The 19935-nt window shown below is 41.7% G+C and overlaps 1 protein-coding gene across 4 annotated transcripts in view; it reads right to left on the bottom strand.

Moving 5' to 3' along the window:
* GDPD5 (glycerophosphodiester phosphodiesterase domain containing 5) overlaps positions 1-19935 on the bottom strand; it is a 149559-nt gene that overhangs the window by 65213 nt on the left and 64411 nt on the right. For all 4 annotated transcript variants that reach the window (XM_073661339.1, XM_073661342.1, XM_073661331.1 and 1 more), the window contains exon 2: positions 7311-7483. In XM_073661339.1, coding sequence (XP_073517440.1) covers positions 7311-7427 — 117 coding nt within the window. In that variant the 5' untranslated portion in view covers positions 7428-7483. The remainder of the gene's footprint in view (positions 1-7310; positions 7484-19935) is intronic.

Raw genomic sequence — 19935 nt, 5'->3', positions numbered from 1 at the left:
GATTTACACACAGAAGACCCCGGATCACTACAAGTCAACAGTTTTGTGCATTGTGCACAAACTTCGTACGAACGTTCCCATATTTACATTCAAGGTTAATCAGTCACCTCCAGAGCTGCGCTCATAAAAAGTAGTTCTGACGTCTGCACAGTACAGCTCTGTACAAAATACAAAGTCGCAATTGATGAAATAATCTGCAAATATCCGATAAAGAAAAAACAAACTCATGTTAGATCATATAAAAAGATAAAAAAAAAAAAAAAAAGCGATCAAATGTAGAGTTAAAAAAAAGGTGGAAAATAAAAAATATAACGTAAAATAAAAAGGAGTAAAAATTTAAAAAAAAAAAAAAAAAAAAAAATCAACCAAAACAGGTAGAAATGCAATAATAAAATCGGCCCTACAAATTCTTTAGTACCAGACTGTCCGGACAACTCTGTATGGACAAACAAAACAGGAATTATGGAGACATGAAAGTCTGAGGGTTAACAGAAAATCAGCAGCTCTGCAGGTTCTACCTCTGATCAGGACAGGTTCCTCTATACCACAGAGGTATTAAAGGGAGTGCGGCATCACACAGTGGCCGACTGATTTAATCAGGTTTTTGTGTTTAATGTATTAAGAAAAAAAAATGTAGGTAAAAGTTTTCCACATCACAGTCTTGATCAACAAAAAAATAATGAAAATCTTATAAATTCTCACACTGGTCACTGATGCTTATGTTTAGACTCTTTGGTCTTCCAGAAATGCACATGTACATTAGCAGCAAAGAAAAGCATCTAATGAGTGTGTGCAAATGTCATTGTGCAGTAGGAGGAGGTGAGCTGTGACATCACCTATCATGAATGGTGGAGATATATATATATATATATATATATATATATATATATATATATATATATATATATATATATATATATATATATATATATATATATATATATATATATATATATATATATATATATATATATATATATATATATATACACACACACACACACACATACATATATACATATAATCTCCATCTCATACATACACTGCTCAAAAAAATAAAGGGAACACTTAAACAACAGAATATAACTCCAAGTAAATCAAACTTCTGTGAAATCAAACTGTCCACTTAGGAAGCAACACTGATTGACAATCAATTTCACATGCTGATGTGCAAATGGAATAGACAATAGATGGAAATTATTGGCAATTATCAAGACACCCTCAATAGAGGAGTGGTTCTGCAGGTGGGGACCACAGACCACATCTCAGTACCAATGCTTTCTGGCTGATGTTTTGGTCACTTTTGAATGTTGGTTGTGCTTTCACACTCGTGGTAGTATGAGACGGACTCTACAACCCACAGAAGTTGCTCAGGTAGTGCAGCTCATCCAGGATGGCACATCAATGCGAGCTGTGGTAAGAAGGTTTGCTGTGTCTGTCAGCGTAGTGTCCAGAGGCTGGAGGCGCTACCAGGAGACAGGCCAGTACACCAGGAGACGTGGAGAGGGCCGTAGGAGGACAACAACCCAGCAGCAGGACCGCTACCTGCGCCTTTGTACAAGGAGGAACAGGAGGAGCACTGCCAGAGCCCTGCAAAATGACCTCCAGCAGGCCACAAATGTGCATGTGTCTGCACAAACGGTTAGACACCGACTCCATGAGGGTGGTATGAGGGCCCGACGTCCACAGATGGGGGTTGTGATCACAGCCCAACACCGTGCAGGATGCTTGGCATTTGCCACAGAACTCCAGGATTGGCAAAGTGGCCACTGGCGCCCTGTGCTCTTCACAGATGAAAGCAGGTTCACACTGAGCACATGTGACAGACGTGACAGAGTCTGGAGACGCCGTGGAGAGCGATCTGCTGCCTGCAACATCCTTCAGCATGACCGGTTTGGCAGTGGGTCAGTAATGGTGTGGGGTGGCATTTCTTTGGAGGGCTGCACAGCCCTCCATGTGCTCGCCAGAGGTAGCCTGACTGCCATTAGGTACCGAGATGAGATCCTCAGACCCCTTGTGAGACCATATGCTGGTGCGGTTGGCCCTGGGTTCCTCCTAATGCAGGACAATGCCAGACCTCATGTGGCTGGAGTGTGTCAGCAGCTCCTGCAAGATGAAGGCATTGAAGCTATGGACTGGCCGCCCGTTCCCCAGACCTGAATCCGATTGAGCACATCTGGGACATCATGTCTCGCTCCATCCACCAACGTCACGTTGCACCACAGACTGTCCAGGAGTTGGCGGATGCTTTAGTCCAGGTCTGGGAGGAGATCCCACAGGAGACCATCCGCAACCTCATCAGTAGCATGCCCAGGCGTTGTAGGGAGGTCATACAGGCACGTGGAGGCCACACACAATACTCAGCCTCATCAGGAGCATGCCCAGGCGTTGAAGGGAGGTCATACAGGCACGTGGAGGCCACACACAATACTCAGCCTCATCAGGAGCATGCCGAGGCGTTGTAGGGAGGTCATACAGGCACATGGAGGCCACACACAATACTCAGCCTCATCAGGAGCATGCCCAGGCGTTGTAGGGAGGTCATACAGGCACGTGGAGGCCACACACAATACTCAGCCTCATCAGGAGCATGCCCAGGCGTTGTAGGGAGGTCATACAGGCACGTGGAGGCCACACACAATACTCAGCCTCATCAGGAGCATGCCGAGGCGTTGTAGGGAGGTCATACAGGCACGTGGAGGCCACACACAATACTCAGCCTCATCAGGAGAATGCCCAGGCGTTGTAGGGAGGTCATACAGGCACGTGGAGGCCACACACAATACTCAGCCTCATCAGGAGCATGCCCAGGCGTTGTAGGGAGGTCATACAGGCACGTGGAGGCCACACACAATACTCAGCCTCATCAGGAGCATGCCCAGGCGTTGTAGGTAGGTCATACAGGCACGTGGAGGCCACACACAATACTCAGCCTCATCAGGAGCATGCCCAGGCGTTGTAGGGAGGTCATACAGGCACGTGGAGGCCACACACAATACTCAGCCTCATCAGGAGCATGCCCAGGCGTTGTAGGGAGGTCATACAGGCACGTGGAGGCCACACACAATACTGAGCAGCATTTCCACTGAAGTTGGATCAGCCTGTAATTTCATTTGATTTTGGAGTATCATTCCCAATCCAGACCTCCATGGGAGATTAATTCGGATTTACATTGATTAAAACATAAAAATAAAGTTTTAATTGTTCTTAACACTTTCCACTATGTAATGAATAAAGATTTGCAATTGGAATATTTAAACAGAGGTTCATTCTCTGACGACATCTCTAAGCTCTTGGGGAAGGTTAAGACGCTCCATCAGGAGAGCAGATTGCCTGTGAGCGCATTCCTAGACCGGCACCAGAGGGACGGAGCCCGGAGCCGGCACAGAGGAGGCTTTGTGCCCGCCACCAGCGCCTGGAGACCAATAACAAGTGGAGGAGCGCTGGAAGCCTCCTGCCCAAAACACACAGAGCTCCGCGAGAACGGACAGGAGGCAGACAGATGTCAGAAAGTGACAGATTCATTCACTTCTATGGGAGAGAGTAGTGAATTTGTAGAGCAAGAATTTTTTTTTTTTTTTTTTTTTTTTTTTTTATTAATAAAGAAAAAATATCATCTCCCTTTAAAAAAAAATATATTAAAATGTTATGGTCTTGAGAAATGGCGACGCAAAATAATATATATATTTTTTTAATTGTTTGCAAATTCTGGACTTTTTTTTTTTTTTTTTATACAAACAAACACACCCAAACCTGCAGAAGTCTAGTATCGCTGTAACGGTACCGACCTGGGGAATTGTGTATCCAGGTCATTTTTACTGCACAATGAACACCATAAAAGCCCAAAAACAATGTCGGAATTCTGCTTTCATCATTTCATCGCACTTGGAATTTTTTTTTTCTTGTTTTTCCCACCTCCTGTGCTAAAAGTAACAGTACATCGGTTTGATCTGGAGTGTTCCTTTAAGGGATGAGACTTCACAGCTGAACTGTAACAACACCACAGCTCATCAGATAAACCGCACAGTGAAGCATTTATTGATTTACATAGGACTGCAAGAATTTGATGGTATCTTTTAAAAAAGCAAGAATGTGTCACCAGCCTATTTGTAATGCCTGGTACTCAGCACGCCATGGGGCACAGCTACTATGGAGGACGCCGGGTCCTTGTTTAGCTGCTGTGTTTTCCTAGAAGCTCGGACGCCCCGTCTGCGCCACACGATCAGATGTCACATGACTGATGGACCTGCAGAACACAGACGGAAGTCAGCCGCCATAACAGAGCGCACGAGACCCAGCGAGACACTGACACCGACGCACGCTCAACATCCCAACTGTTACTTTGGTTTCCTCTGAGTGAAATATGAGAACATACAGAGATTTTATCCTGAACACTGAGAATAAGGGACAAAAAGAGTATGTACACAGTGACTGCACCAGCAGAATAGTGAGTGCAGCTCTGGAGTATAATACAGGAGGTAACTCAGGATCAGTAATGTAATGTATGTACACCGTGACTGCACCAGCAGAATAGTGAGTGCAGCTCTGGAGTATAATACAGGATGTAACTCAGGATCAGTAATGTAATGTATGTACACCGTGACTGCACCAGCAGAATAGTGAGTGCAGCTCTGGAGTATAATACAGGAGGTAACTCAGGATCAGTAATGTAATGTATGTACACAGTGACTGCACCAGCAGAATAGTGAGTGCAGCTCTGGAGTATAATACAGGAGGTAACTCAGGATCAGTAATGTAATGTATGTACACAGTGACTGCACCAGCAGAATAGTGAGTGCAGCTCTGGAGTATAATACAGGATGTAACTCAGGATCAGTAATGTAATGTATGTACACCGTGACTGCACCAGCAGAATAGTGAGTGCAGCTCTGGAGTATAATACAGGAGGTAACTCAGGATCAGTAATGTAATGTATGTACACAGTGACTGCACCAGCAGAATAGTGAGTGCAGCTCTGGAGTATAATACAGGAGGTAACTCAGGATCAGTAATGTAATGTATGTACACAATGACTGCACCAGCAGAATAGTGAGTGCAGCTCTGGAGTATAATACAGGATCAGTAATGTAATGTATGTACACAGTGACTGCACCAGCAGAATAGTGAGTGCAGCTCTGGAGTATAATACAGGATGTAACTCAGGATCAGTAATGTAATGTATGTACACAGTGACTGCACCAGCAGAATAGTGAGTGCAGCTCTGGAGTATAATACAGGATGTAACTTAGGATCAGTAATGTAATGTATGTACAAAGTGACTGCACTAGCACAATAGTGAGCGCAGCTCTGGAGTATAATACAGGATGTAACTCAGGATCAGTAATGTAATATATGTATACAGTGACTGCACCAGCAGAATAGTGAGTGCAGCTCTGGAGTATAATACAGGATGTAACTCAGGATCAGTTTAATTTATATCCTCTATGTAAAGTATACACTTTGACATCTGTTATTCATAGTCTCCCATTGTTAAAATAAAAATATCCATCCTCACTGGATACTGTTGTATGGAGTAGTACTGTATATTGCACTATTCCATTATCTTTTTTTTACTGGGGCAGACGGGTTAGTCAGGACACGGTATGGGGGGGGGACATTGATGAACAGTATGGATGTGGGTAGTTGGCCATCTCTGTTGAGCATATGACCGGCCGACATGTTCGGTCTAGCCTGCCTCTGGAGGACCTGACCTGCATTACATAAAAAAAATTCATAAGTATTCATGATGATGGTGCAATACCCCGTTTCTCCACTGGAGGCACTGCAGGGAAATTTAACACAATGCCAATTGATCGCTGGATCTCCGATCAGGTCACTTGGTAACCTGGATATGGTCGAGAGGTTCTTCTAAGAAGTAGAGATGTTACAAATTGGAGACCCCTTAGAGGTGCTGGATTAGGGGGACCTTATGCTCCATTAGGACGCAGCCATCATCAGTGACTCCAGCTTCACTGCACTCTATACGGCTGAATAAAATCAACCTTCCTTTCTCAGACGCTTCGGCTCTTCCACACCTCCATGCTTTATACTCCAACCATTAACGTTCAGGAAATTTGGTGACCAGCACTGGTTATAGTCACCCAACTTTTCCAGGATCAGACAAAAGCGTCCAGACAGTAAAAGGGGCTTGGTGGAGGAGCTTCTCCACTGGTACTGCCGCGAATCCCAAGGGGATAACAATAGCGCTAGAAAACTAATCAATAAATTCATTCAAAAGAGCAGAAGGGGAAAAAAAATAATGGAGATTTACAGAGCGAGCAGCTGGGAGAACAGCCGGGACCGGCGAGTGCGGCAGATCGGAGGCTGCGTCCATATGCTGCACCCATATATGCCAGTAAAGAACACCCCCGCCCACAAACCATGCCAATCACAGCTGGCACCCAGCTTTCCCAGACTCCTAAATGGCAGCCTACGCTACGTATGCAATGACATATGCAATCCTCGCACATCACTGTGTACAGCCACACAGGGCGGCAATTCAGGAGGTCGGAGAACCAGTATCCTATAAGAACAACTGATGCATTTTAAAGTTACTGAAAACTAAACAATACTGTGCAGATTATCATCAGTTTACCTGATACAGAGCTGCAAATCCTCTGCACAGCTAAAAGATAAGGTTCTATTTGCATGCAGGCAGTGACCACTAGGGGGAGCTCATTACATATTTATATATTAAAGTCAATAACAATTTACTGGGAGCTCCCCCTAGTGGTGGCTGCAGACAGGATCTCATCATGCATCTCTGTATACAGGGAGCTCCCCCTAGTGGTGACTGCAGACAGAATCTTATCATGTATCTGTATATAGGAAGCTCCCCCTAGTTGTGGCTGCAGACAGAATCTAATCATGTATCTCTGTATACAGGGAGCTCCCCCTAGTGGTGACTGCAGACAGAATCTTATCATGTATCTCTGTATACAGGGAGCTTCCCCTAGTGGTGGCTGCAGACAGAATCTTATCATGTATCTCTGTATACAGGGAGCTCCCCCTAGTGGTGGCTGCAGACAGGATCTTATCATGTATCTCTGTATACAGGGCGCTCCCTCCAGTGGTGACTCCAGACTGGATCTTATCATGTATCTCTGTATACAGGGAGCTCCCCCTAGTGGTGGCTGCAGACAGGATCTTATCTTGTATCTCTGTATACAGGGAGCCCCCCGTAATGGTGGCTGCAGATATAATTCTAGATGACGAAAGGAGAAATGGTCTTCATTTCAGACTAGAGTACGAAAAAAAAAAAACACAAATAAAACATCACCATAATAAAGCTTTGTATAAATTATTCTTACCTTTGTAGTGTCATCATGTGACCGCTGATACCTTTTCCATCGGCAACCGTAAATTCCGGTCAGGCATGACAAACATAACTGCGGCTCGTAGTACTGTAGCGGTTGGTGCTTTACCATACTCTCTCCAGCTATTCAGCAGACGGCTACTAAATGTCCATCGGGGCTCGCTCCTCCTGACAAGGGAAAAATGTCACATGACTATTAAACAACAAATCAAATACAATGAAACAAAAGTCTCAGATTCTAATTGGGTCAATGCATAAAAAAAACACCATCCCATTTATTTTCTTTAAAACTTGACTGACAATTTTCTTCAATTTCCCTTGTGGCGAGAGAGCAGAAAATGGTTTTGTATTGTTATAGACATGCCCAGTGACTACATCAGTTGTTTCATGTTCTCCAGTGTGGCAAACAAGGTAAAAATGTCATCATTTACGTAAAAAAAAAAAAAGCATGCAGCTCTGGAGCACAAACTGCTGCTCAACAAGTGAATTTCTGCAGAGGATCACGCGTCTCATAAGCACGCAGACATTTTACTATTTGGACAGAATACCGCAAATAAAAGCCACGTAACCCTCTACCGGGGGTTTAGGGGCATCACTAAATTCTGTTTCCGCTCACTTGGAAGATACATTAACGCTACATTTCCCTTTAAGGAGAGGCAAGGTGACATTTTCCAGACAATTCCTCTCCAGGAGGCTATAATCCCTGACAACGCCAACCTTTATAAATACCAAGTAACAAGATCAGAAATGGGAGAAGCGGCAGGAAATCGGGGGCCAAAAGCAGTAACAGAAATCGATGAGCGGCGACACTCCAGACAAGACGGACAGACCAGCCGGGAAAGGTTCATCTCATTTATGGCTCTGAATCAATCAGATCTCAGCATCAAGAGGGATTCATCTTTAAGGAACTTGGGGCCCCGAGAAATCATTTCCGCTTTTGTTTTTTTTTTCTCTGACGTTTTACTTGCAAAATGCTTCAAAAAGGACGAACGAGGTTCATGAATTTTGTGCAAAATCAAAAAAGTGCTCTTTATTTTTTTGTCTTTAACCTTTTGTAACTTTTCAAAGCAAAAAAAAAAAAAGTCATATGTTGCGCCAAAATTTCGTAAACTGTGAGCAAAAAGTTTCAGGAGTATATACAGAAAACACACAAACACAGCAGGAGGGGGCTGGAGAACTTTTGAGTAACATTTGCATAGAAAAATCGTAATTAATGAATCAGCCCAAAACCACGGCGACAATGGCGAATATTCAAAACAAACAAGAGAGAAAAACAATAAAAAAAAAACAAAAAACAGGCAAATACAAAGAAGATAAACATTAAAAAAACACAAATTAAAAAGGAGAATAAAGCACAAATGCAGGCAAAAAACAGTTGAAAATAAAAGACTGGACATATATATATATTTTATTTTTTTTTATTATATATTTATTAGGAGGTAGCTAACTTCTCCGCTCAATAGAAATTATTAAAACTTGGGATTTTTAACAATTAACTTTTAAAAAAAAAAAAATAATTAAAAATCACCCTGATCAGTTTTAGAGGAGACTCTTAGGGCCAAAGAAACGAGAAAAAAAAAAAAAAAAAAGTTACATTGTTCAAAATCCCAAGTTCTAATAATTTCTATTGAGCGGAGGAGAAGTTAGCTACTTCCTCATTCATTTTTCTCTTGATAACCCCATAATGTTAGGTGCCCATAATAATGTTTCAATGCTTTAAGCATCGACAGCGGGTGAAAGGTTCTCCGGCTGTGATTGCACCACTCATCAGTGAGTGAGAGCTTGTTCTCCATCTGTTAGTTCCTCCTGGAAATCAGTGACCTTGAAAGAATATTTCCCTAAATTCTCATAATCAATGCCATCTGTCTACCAGTCACCCGTTAGGATGAAGAGAACGACGACAATTACACACTCCAAGGCTCAAGGGCACAGGACCGTTTTCCTTTTTGGTTATTGCTGTTCAATAAAAAAAAAAAGTCAGCTCTGATTTTAAACAATCTGCACATTTTCTGAAAGAGCCGATTGGCGACTCGGAAGGTTTTCAAATCCTAACACATTGGATGAAAGTTGAACGAAGCTGCTGGTTTCGTCATGATAACCAAATAAAATAAGTAAAATAAATAATAGCTGGTTAGGATGCCATTTGGGCTTTCCTCCACAGCAAATGTCAGGATTAAAAATCAGGCATGTTAGATTTCAACATGCCTAATCCTTTGTTAGAATGGGAAATAAGCCAATGCTCACATGGAAGGTACAAGGGGGCCCTGAGAGGTAAGACAGGAGGGTCCGAGGAGGCTCGGAATAAGAGACAAGAGAGTCTAGAAGGGTGGGAAAGTAGGACGCAGCCCTCACAATCACAATTTATGTGGGACCTTCAGATTTCCCTTCACCCCAACCTGATATTGATAGTAACTTAAGAAACGAAAAATTAAAATAGCCAGAAGGTGAAGTGAGATCTTATAGAAAATAGAAATCAATCAGCACAAGTCATTTACTAATGTGATGATACGTTCTATCTGGTTTACACAAACATATTACTCCTAATGACTGCAAAGCCTAATGAACTCCGGGGACAGGAACACCATAGATTTACTGACAAGTTAATACGCTACTAATGTACACTGGTAATTATTTTCAGTTTATGGTGAAACATGTAAATTAGCAGCTTTGATTTAAATTAAAAGGATCTTTACATAGGGGCAGTATTATAGTAGTTATATTCTTGTACATTGGGGGCAGTATTATAGTAGTTATATTCTTGTACATAGGGGCAGTATTATAGTAGTTATATTCTTGTACATAGGGGCAGTATTATAGTAGTTATATTCTTGTACATAGGGGCAGTATTATAGTAGTTATATTCTTGTACATAGGGGGCAGTATTATAGTAGTTATATTCTTGTACATAGGGGGCAGTATTATAGTAGTTATATTCTTGTACATAGGAGCAGTATTATAGTAGTTATATTCTTGTACATAGGGGGCAGTATTATAGTAGTTATATTCTTGTACATAGAGGGCAGTATTATAGTAGTTATATTCTTGTACATAGGAGCAGTATTATAGCAGTTATATTCTTGTACATAGGAGCAGTATTATAGTAGTTATATTCTTGTACATAGGGGCAGTATTATAGTAGTTATATTCTTGTACATAGGGGGCAGTATTATAGTAGTTATATTCTTGTACATAGGGGGCAGTATTATAGTAGTTATATTCTTGTACATAGGAGCAGTATTATAGTAGTTATATTCTTGTACATAGGGGGCAGTATTATAGTAGTTATATTCTTGTACATAGGGGGCAGTATTATAGTAGTTATATTCTTGTACATAGGAGCAGTATTATAGTAGTTATATTCTTGTACATAGGAGCAGTATTATACTAGTTATATTCTTGTACATAGGAGCAGTATTATAGTAGTTATATTCTTGTACATAGGGGCAGTATTATAGTAGTTATATTCTTGTACATAGGGGGCAGTATTATAGTAGTTATATTCTTGTACATAGGGGCAGTATTATAGTAGTTATATTCTTGTACATAGGAGCTTTATTATAGTAGTTCTATTCTTGTACATAGGGGGCAGTATTATAGTAGTTATATTCTTGTACATTTAAGGAATGTTATATTGGTTGTTTGACTATTTTAAAGAGTATATCAGGTACAGTAATTAACTTGATAATGTGACAGCTTTGAGCTCAGACGATTTGTTTTTCCCCCCATTTTATTGGCGTTGAACCTACAACACGTTACTCTGCAGGTGGATAGAAATCAGACCAGCAGAAATCTTAAATAGCAGATATGTGCTTAAAGCAAAACCTCTATTTCAGATCCTTATCAATCTTTATGGCACTACTGATGTTAATTGGAATCGTGACTGGACTGACCCTTTTGTCACTTCTTGTTTCATGAGGATAGGACCAATTTTGCTTTTCGTCTTGATGAAAAGAAGTTCATAAAAAAGCTGGTGACAATGCAGTGTAGAATAATAATAATAATAATAATAATAATAATAATAATGTCTTCCTGACCACTGGGTTGCAGAACAATTATGATATATATGCGGCACTTGGCGCTCACAGCCGGGGCTCATTCTCGATTCTCCGGGGAGTTTACTGCTAAACACCGCTGGCATAAAACAAAGATTAAAACCATTCAGGGGAGGAAAAGCCATGCGGTCTCATAATCCATTAAACTATATCATCTGTAGTGAGCGGCTCCTGGCAGATGTACGGGCAGGGAGGAGCGGCTCCTGGCAGATGTACGGGCAGGGAGGAGCGGGCGTACACCCATTGCTGGGGAATTACATCATATATACAAAACCTGGCCAGGAGAAGAACCGCACAGACTACTGCCTCATCATCCAACGCTTGTGAATTCCTGATAGATAAGTATTACATTCCTAGCCGAACTATGAGCAATATGCGGACCCCCACCCCAGTAACCGGATCTCTCGTTGCATAATATAATGGACGCTCTGCCAAGATTACTCAATCTATCGAGAGTCCGGTTTCGATACAACGTAATGCGGCAGGTAAAACAATGCAACATTGTATCGAACAAGGTGTGAGAGGAGCAGAGAAACTAAACTGGTCGCCATGCGGTCCTCTTAAAGGGAATGGTTAGACATGTCTGCAGGAGATCCTCAGCATGTGACGTCACCGCTAGATAAACCTTAAAGGGAATGTGCCATCAGAAAAGGACCTAATGTTTAAAACCAGTCTGTATGTTAAATTCATTTAATTTTTTTGGGCAATATCTTTCACCCATTGGGAACGGTGGATACTGTTGGGGGGGGGTGAGCTCTGACATCACCTATTGTGAATGGTGGATCCTGTGTTATCTACTGTATATAGAGGTGTTATCCGTCACTGTACAGGAGGAGGAGGTGAGCTGTGATATCACCTATTGTGAATGGTGGATCCTGTGTTATCTACTGTATATAGAGGTGTTATCAGTCATTATACAGGAGGAGGTGAGCTGTGATATCACCTATTGTGAATGGTGGATCCTGTGTTATCTACTGTATATAGAGGTGTTATCAGTTATTGTACAGGAGGAGGAGGAGGTGAGCTGTGATATCACCTATTGTGAATGGTGGATCCGGTGTCATCTACTGTATATAGAGGTGTTATCAGTTATTGTACAGGAGGAGGAGGAGGTGAGCTGTGATATCACCTATTGTGAATGGTGGATCCTGTGTTATCTACTGTATATAGAGGTGTTATCAGTTATTGTACAGGAGGAGGAGGAGGTGAGCTGTGATATCACCTATTGTGAATGGTGGATCCGGTGTCATCTACTGTATATAGAGGTGTTATCAGTTATTGTACAGGAGGAGGTGAGCTGTGATAACACCGGATCCACCATTCACAATAGGTGATATCTACTGTATATAGGAGGTGTTATCAGTCATTGAGGAGGAGGAAGAGGAGGAGAGCTGTGACATCACCTATTGTGAATGGTGGATCCTGTGTGATCAGTCATTGTAATCCTGCCTTTGAAGACTGGCAGTCTACTGAAAAACTCTTATTAAAAAAAAAACGCAAGCAGGGTTTTACAATTGCCAGATTACTAACTTTTGTTTTCCAGCAAATTTTGTAATATCAGAAAAGGAAAAAAAAAACAAGATAGAAGCAGAAAGTCACAACCCTTAGGATTGGTCACAGTTGCCTGTACTATGCCATGATGTCGCCGCGGCACTGAGCAGTCTCTGTTCACACCGTGTCGCTCAAAGTCGCCATCTACCCCCAGCCTAAAGCTCAACGTAGGGGGATCTAGGAAGCGGAGATAGGAGGAGCTGTTTGTAGTTTCTTATGACAGAGGGAAAATATTTGCAATTTTGGTTTGTAATTGTAAGAAATTTAAAAAAAAGGTAACATTGCTGGAAAAGGAGAGAATAACTTCTATTCTGAAGGTGGCCGGCGCCCCTCACATCCATGATCATTGTCTGATATTGAGACACATCAACATTTAATTAGGCTTAAGATGCAAAACCAAGAACAGGCACAAGTGAAAAGAGATTGTTTATTTTATCAATGTTTTTAAGAATAGTTTACTTTGTTTATTCCTCAGCAATCAGATAAAGATAAGTCATGAGGTTCAAATTACTGGAAATGTTTTATTATAGAGGTAAAAGAAACATTGGGGCATCGGACGCCTCTAAGCCTCAAATAATCTGCTCCGCCAGAAGCCTCCTGCAAACGCGACAATTAATCTGCTAACAAATTGGCTGAATCATTTTATTTTTTTTCCATCATGAACTGCAATCTGTTCAGTCACAAATACCCAGAAATACCCAGCTCTTCCCCCTACATAAACTGCCGACAAGAGCAACAGATCACATTGATCCCTATAGTGATAACCACCACCATCTACACATAATGATCCGTGTCACCTCAGACATCGTTCTCAGCAAAATTACATTACACCAAAACCTCAACCAAGGATCTAATACAATACAGTGACGAGAGGAGCGAGAACCTCACATTCAGTGTGTGCATGGAAGCCAGGCGGCAAGTCAGGCTATGTGCACATGAAGAGTTTTTTGCAGTGTTTTTTTTTGCGGTGGTTTTTCCGCCACGGAAACGCCTTCAAAATGCTTGAAAATCGGTCTGCCAGCTATTGCAATGGCAGTCCTGATGTGCTGTGCACATGATGCAGAGATTTCTGCTCAGGATTACCATTATGAAAAAAAAATGCAGCATATCCATTGTACGAGCTTTCCGCGCCTATTGACTTGAATCGCAGCAAATCCGCAGGTATAATATCTATACCTGCTAATAATAATAATAAATAATAGCAATAGCGGATTTGCTGCAATTCAATTATAGCCAATGAGCGCGAATTCATGGCGGAAACGCGGTGCAGGTGGTACCCAGCTCGGCAGAGGACTACTACTCCTCTCAACAGACCGCCGCTCCCAATGATAACAGCGAGAGTGGCGCGGCTGGGGGAAGCAGTAGTCTCCTTAGCCAAGCCAGCATGCCCGAGGTTAAAAGGAAATAAAAAAAAACAAAAACACACACACACACACTATACTCACCTGTCCGGCGCCCCCGCTGTCCTCGTGGTCCTCGGCGATGCTCTCCTCCCGGCGGTACACTGCAGGGAGCGCGCTCACTCCCAGCAGTATACTGCGCTGACAGGACCTGCGGTCACGTGACCTCAACGTGGGAACATTCGGAGGAATGTTCCCACCAGTGCTGGTGGTGAGCTCACCGGGGATGATCAGCCGATCTTCAGCTGATGAACTCCAGTGACCTCCTGCACCAGCAATGTACACTGACAGGAGTGATTTTACACCCCATGTCAGAGTACATTGCTGTCTTCTACAGCAATGCATCAGTGATTGCTGATGTCACTGCTGTAGAAGTGACCCGGATCGCCGAGGGACAATCTTTGGTGGTAATCGTGGACTGCATCGTGACGGCGGACAGGTGACGGATATGGTTGTTTGTTTTTTTCATTTTTTTTTTTTTTTTCCAGAAGATCAAGGGCTTCGTGGACAGTACAATAAAAATTTAAAACAGTGTATTTATTTCATTAAAACACTTTATTCTGGCTGTGTCTTTTATTGAAAAAGTGGCGACCACTTTAGTTATGGGGGCGTCTTATAGACGCTCTTCATTACTAATCTGGGCTTCACATCAGCTGCCAATACAAAAGGCTGACGTGAACCTCAATCCCATTACACCACTGCCACCGCTACAGGGCAGTGGGAAGAGCGGAGGCCAAGCACCAGATTTGGCGCATTTTAAGGATGCGCCATTCCTGAAACTGCTGAGGGGTGATCTTAATAGCCGCGGAGAGGGCTAGTATTCATGGCATCTTCCCTGGCTATCAATATCAGCCCACAGCTGTCTGTTTATACTTTTCCGGTTAGATTTTATAGGGGGACCACACGTTCAAAAAAAATTTTGGGGTCCCCCTGTAATCTAGCCAGTAAAGGCTAAACAAACAGGTATTGAACGCAGGTAAATCCACATGTGTTCACTGAACCATGTGGATTTACCGCATTCAACACATTCTAGTAGTCAAATTTCTGTTGCGGAGACTAGCGACTCCACAAGAAAATTTGACATGCTGCGGTCCTGAAATACGTGCCGCATGTCAGTGTCCATGAGTGATTCGCAGCCTCTTATGCACACATAGTGGACATGGGATTTCTAGAGATCCCATCCACTATGCTGTAACATCTAGACGCTGCTGGTTTGACGCTGCATAAGCACACAGCTTCAAACCTGCAGCGGCTCGTGACCGTGGCCACGTACCCAAACTCACCTGAAGCATGTCAATTGTTGTAGCAGACACGCTGGTCTCCGCTGCAGATTTTGACCGATTGAAGGGTCATTATATGCGGTGGATTCACATGTACCGATAACAAAAGTGCGGCATTACAACATCGCGTTTTGGACGCAGCAAAATGGCAGCGCTTTGGACGCAGCAATATACGCTGCGTCCAAAGCGCTGCCGAGTGCTGATCGGGGGATGTAGCGGCTAACGAAACAGCTGTGAACTGTTAATAATGGCCAGGGACCATGTTTGCCTAATGGCACCTTCCTAGGCTAAAAATAGCAGCTCACAGCTGCCCCAGAAATTACATGAATGGAAATGCTAATGAGAATAGACAAATGGGATTAGCTGACACCTCGCTCTTTTGTTTGGTGATGACAAGGTGTCAGACCTTTTTATCACCAAACCAAATTAAAGTAAAGAGTTAAACACACAGACACAGAGAAGACACATTCTTTAATCATTTAAAATTAACCAATATACTCCCCCCAGTTCTGACCGTAATCCAAGGTTTAAGCAATGTCCCACCACAATTACTTTATTTAGCTGCAAAAATCATTCATTGATGTATAAAAATGCATCAAACACACAGTAGAACCGTGCGGTTTTTCCGCAGCGTTTTTCCTGCCAAGGAGATGCAGAAACACTCAGGAAATGTCTGCTTCAAATACTGAATGTGCACACATAGCCTGAAAGAAAAACCTATGTATTTCACAAGAATATAACTACTATAATACTGCCCCTATGTACAAGAATATAACTACTATAATACTGCTCCTATGTACAAGAATATAACTACTATAATACTGCTCCCTATGTACAAGAATATAACTACTATAATACTGCCCCCTATGTACAAGAATATAACTACTATAATACTGCTCCTATGTACAAGAATATAACTACTATAATACTGCCCCCTATGTACAAGAATATAACTACTATAATACTGCTCCTATGTACAAGAATATAACTACTATAATACTGCCCCCTATGTACAAGAATATAACTACTATAATACTGCCCCCTATGTACAAGAATATAACTACTATAATACTGCCCCCTATGTACAAGAATATAACTACTATAATACTGCCCCCTATGTACAAGAATATAACTACTATAATACTGCTCCTATGTACAAGAATATAACTACTATAATACTGCCCCTATGTACAAGAATATAAGTACTATAATACTGCTCCTATGTATAAGAATATAACTACTATAATACTGCTCCTATGAACTAAAAAGGAGCACATGAACAGATGTCAGATGGAAACTGCTCTGAAACATCCATCATCCCAAGGATACACATTATATAATTGTAAGTGGAGAACAACATTCATAGAATGGTTGAGTTGGAAGGGACCTCCTGGGTCATCTGGTCCAACCCCCTGCTCAAAGCAGGATTCACTAGATCATCTCAGACAGATGTCTGTCCAGCCTCTGTTTGAAGACGTCCATTGAAGGGGAACTCACCACCTCTCGTGGCCGCCTGTTCCACTCATTGATCACCCTAACTGTCAAAAAGTTTTTTCTAATATCTAATCTGTGTCTCCTCCCATTTAGTTTCATCCCATTGCTTCTAGTCTTTCCTTGTGCAAATGAGAATAAAGATGATCCTTCTACAATGTGACAGCCCTTGACATATTTGTAGACAGCTATTAAGTCTCCTCTCAGTCTTCTTTTTTGCAAGCTAAACATTCCCAAATCCTGCAACCGTTCTTCATAGGACATGGTTTGCAGACCAGTCACCATTCTGGTCGCTCTTCTCTGAACTTGCTCCAGTTTGTCTATGTCTTTTTTAAAATGTGGTGCCCAAAACTGTACACAGTATTCCAGATGAGGTCTGACCAAAGAGGAGTAAAGACCGATAATGACTTCACGTGATCTAGACTGTATGCTTCTGTTAATACATCCCAGAATTGTATTTGCCTTTTTTGCTGCTGCATCACACTGTTGACTCATGTTCAGTCTATGATCTATTAGTATACCTAAGTCTTTTTCACATGTACTGTTGCTTAGCTCTATTCCTCCCATTCTGTATATGCTTTTTTCATTTTTATTGCCCAGATGTAGTACTTTGCATTTTTCCCTGTTAAAAACCATTCTGTTGGTTGCTGCCCACTGCTCCAGTTTATTTAGGTCTTTTTGAATCCTCTCTCTCTCTTCTCTAGTATTAGCTATCCCTCCTAGCTTTGTGTCATCAGCAAATTTAATCAGTTTACCCTCAATTCCTTCATCTAAATCATTGATAAAGATGTTGAACAATACAGGTCCCAGGACGGAGCCCTGTGGTACCCCACTTGAGACATTCATCCAGCTGGATGTGAAGCCATTTACAACCACCCTTTGAGTCCGATCACTAAGCCAGTTATGAATCCACCTAACAGTTGCCTGGTCCATTGCATACTTGGTCATTTTTTCAATAAGGATGGTGTGAGATACTTTGTCAAATGCTTTGCTGAAGTCAAGATATACTATATCTACAGCATTTCCCTGATCCACCCAGTCAGTGATTCTGTCATAGAAGGAAATTAAGTTAGTCTGACATGACTTGTTAGTTACAAACCCATGCTGACTCTGGTTAATCACTTCATTCTTATCCATGTACTTACATACATGTTGTTTAATAATTTGTTCAAAGATCTTTCCTGGTATAGAAGTCAGACTCACCGGCCTATAGTTCCCTGGGTCCACCTTCTTCCCCTTTTTGAAGATAGGAACAACATTTGCTCTTCTCCAGTCTTCTGGGACTTCTCCTGTTCTCCAAGAATTTTCAAAGATTATGGAGAGTGGTTCTAAAATTTCTTCTACGATCTCCTTCAGTACTCTGGGGTGTAATTCATCTGGACCTGGAGACTTGAACTCATTTATGTTAGCTAAATATTCCCTCACAATCTTTCTGTTTACAGATAACTTGGATTCCTCTATTCCTTTAAAAGGACAGTGAAGATCAGTTGATATTACATTTTCTTTCTGAGAGAAAACAGATGCAAAATAGGAATTAAAAAGTTCGGCCTTCTCAACATCCTCTTACCATTTCTCCATTTTCATCCTGTAAAAATCCTATAGCATCTGACTTTTCTTTTACTTTTGACATACCCCCAAAATCCTTTTTTATTGCTTTTGACATCTCTTGCAAGCCTTAATTCATTGACAGCTTTAGCTAACCTGATACATGCCCTGCAGGATCTGCAGACTGCATTATAATCTTCTTTAGATATGCCTCCCTCTTTCCATTTAATAAACATTTCTTTCTTTTTTAGCATGTGTTTAAGTTCTGTGTTCATCCATCCTGGTTTCCTTAAATGCTTCCCATTCTTCCTACTTTTCGGGATTGTTAACGATTGTGCTTTGAGAATCTCATTTTTAAAAATTTCCCATCCTTCGTGGACATTTTTGTCCTTAAGGACATCCAGCCATTGGATCCCTCCTATTCTCTTTCTGAGTCTCTTAAAATCTGCCTTTCTAAAATCTAACCTTGAAGTTTGAGTCTTCACATGTCTTCCTCCTCTAGTTATCCAAAATTCTATAATAGCATGATCACTGCCTCCTAGGGTCCCAGCCACCTTTACCTCCTCAACCATTTCCTCCGTTTATAAGGATTAGATCCAAAGTAGCAGATCCCCTTGTTTTCTCCCCTACCTTTTGGAAGATAAAGTGGTCAGCAAGAGAGGATAAGAATTTGCTTGACCTGTTAGTTTTACTTGAGAGAGATTCCCAACAAATGTCTGGATAGTTGAAGTCTCCCATGACCACTACGTCATATTTTTTGGAGAACTTGGTCATTTGATACATAAAGAGTTCATCCATATCTTCAGCTTGCCCAGGTGGCCTGTAGTAAATGCCTACAATGGTGTCCTTTCCGTTGTTCTCTCCTTGTATTCTTACCCAAACAGTTTCCACAGAACTCCCAGTCTCTGAAGCTTCAATCTCTGTGCAGATATACGCTTTTCTAACATACAATGCAACAACTCCTCCTCGTTTATTAAGTCTGTTTCTTGCAAATAAGTTGTATCCTTTTAGCCTTTTATTGCAATCATGTGTATCGTCCCACCAAGTTTCAGTGATTCCAATGACATCCTATTTCTTTTCCTGCATTAGTAGTTCCAATTCTCCTTGTTTGTTGCCCATGCTTTGTGCATTTGTATAAAAACATTTTAGTTTGTGATTGGTTTCTCTTCCTCCCATATTTTTATTATTTAGATTTTTTTGTCTTTGTTCTTCCTTTCCACTTCCAGTAGCAGAGATCTCAATAGTATTTTTCAGCTGTATGGCTTTTTCTGGCCTTTTGCTTCCCTTCCCACATTGTTCTA

This window comes from Phyllobates terribilis, unplaced genomic scaffold (assembly GCF_046119375.1).
Source record: "Phyllobates terribilis strain yellow unplaced genomic scaffold, ASM4611937v1 Scaffold_2__4_contigs__length_985480577, whole genome shotgun sequence".
Lineage (NCBI taxonomy): Eukaryota > Metazoa > Chordata > Amphibia > Anura > Dendrobatidae > Phyllobates > Phyllobates terribilis.
This window is presented reverse-complemented; position numbering and strand designations above follow the sequence as displayed.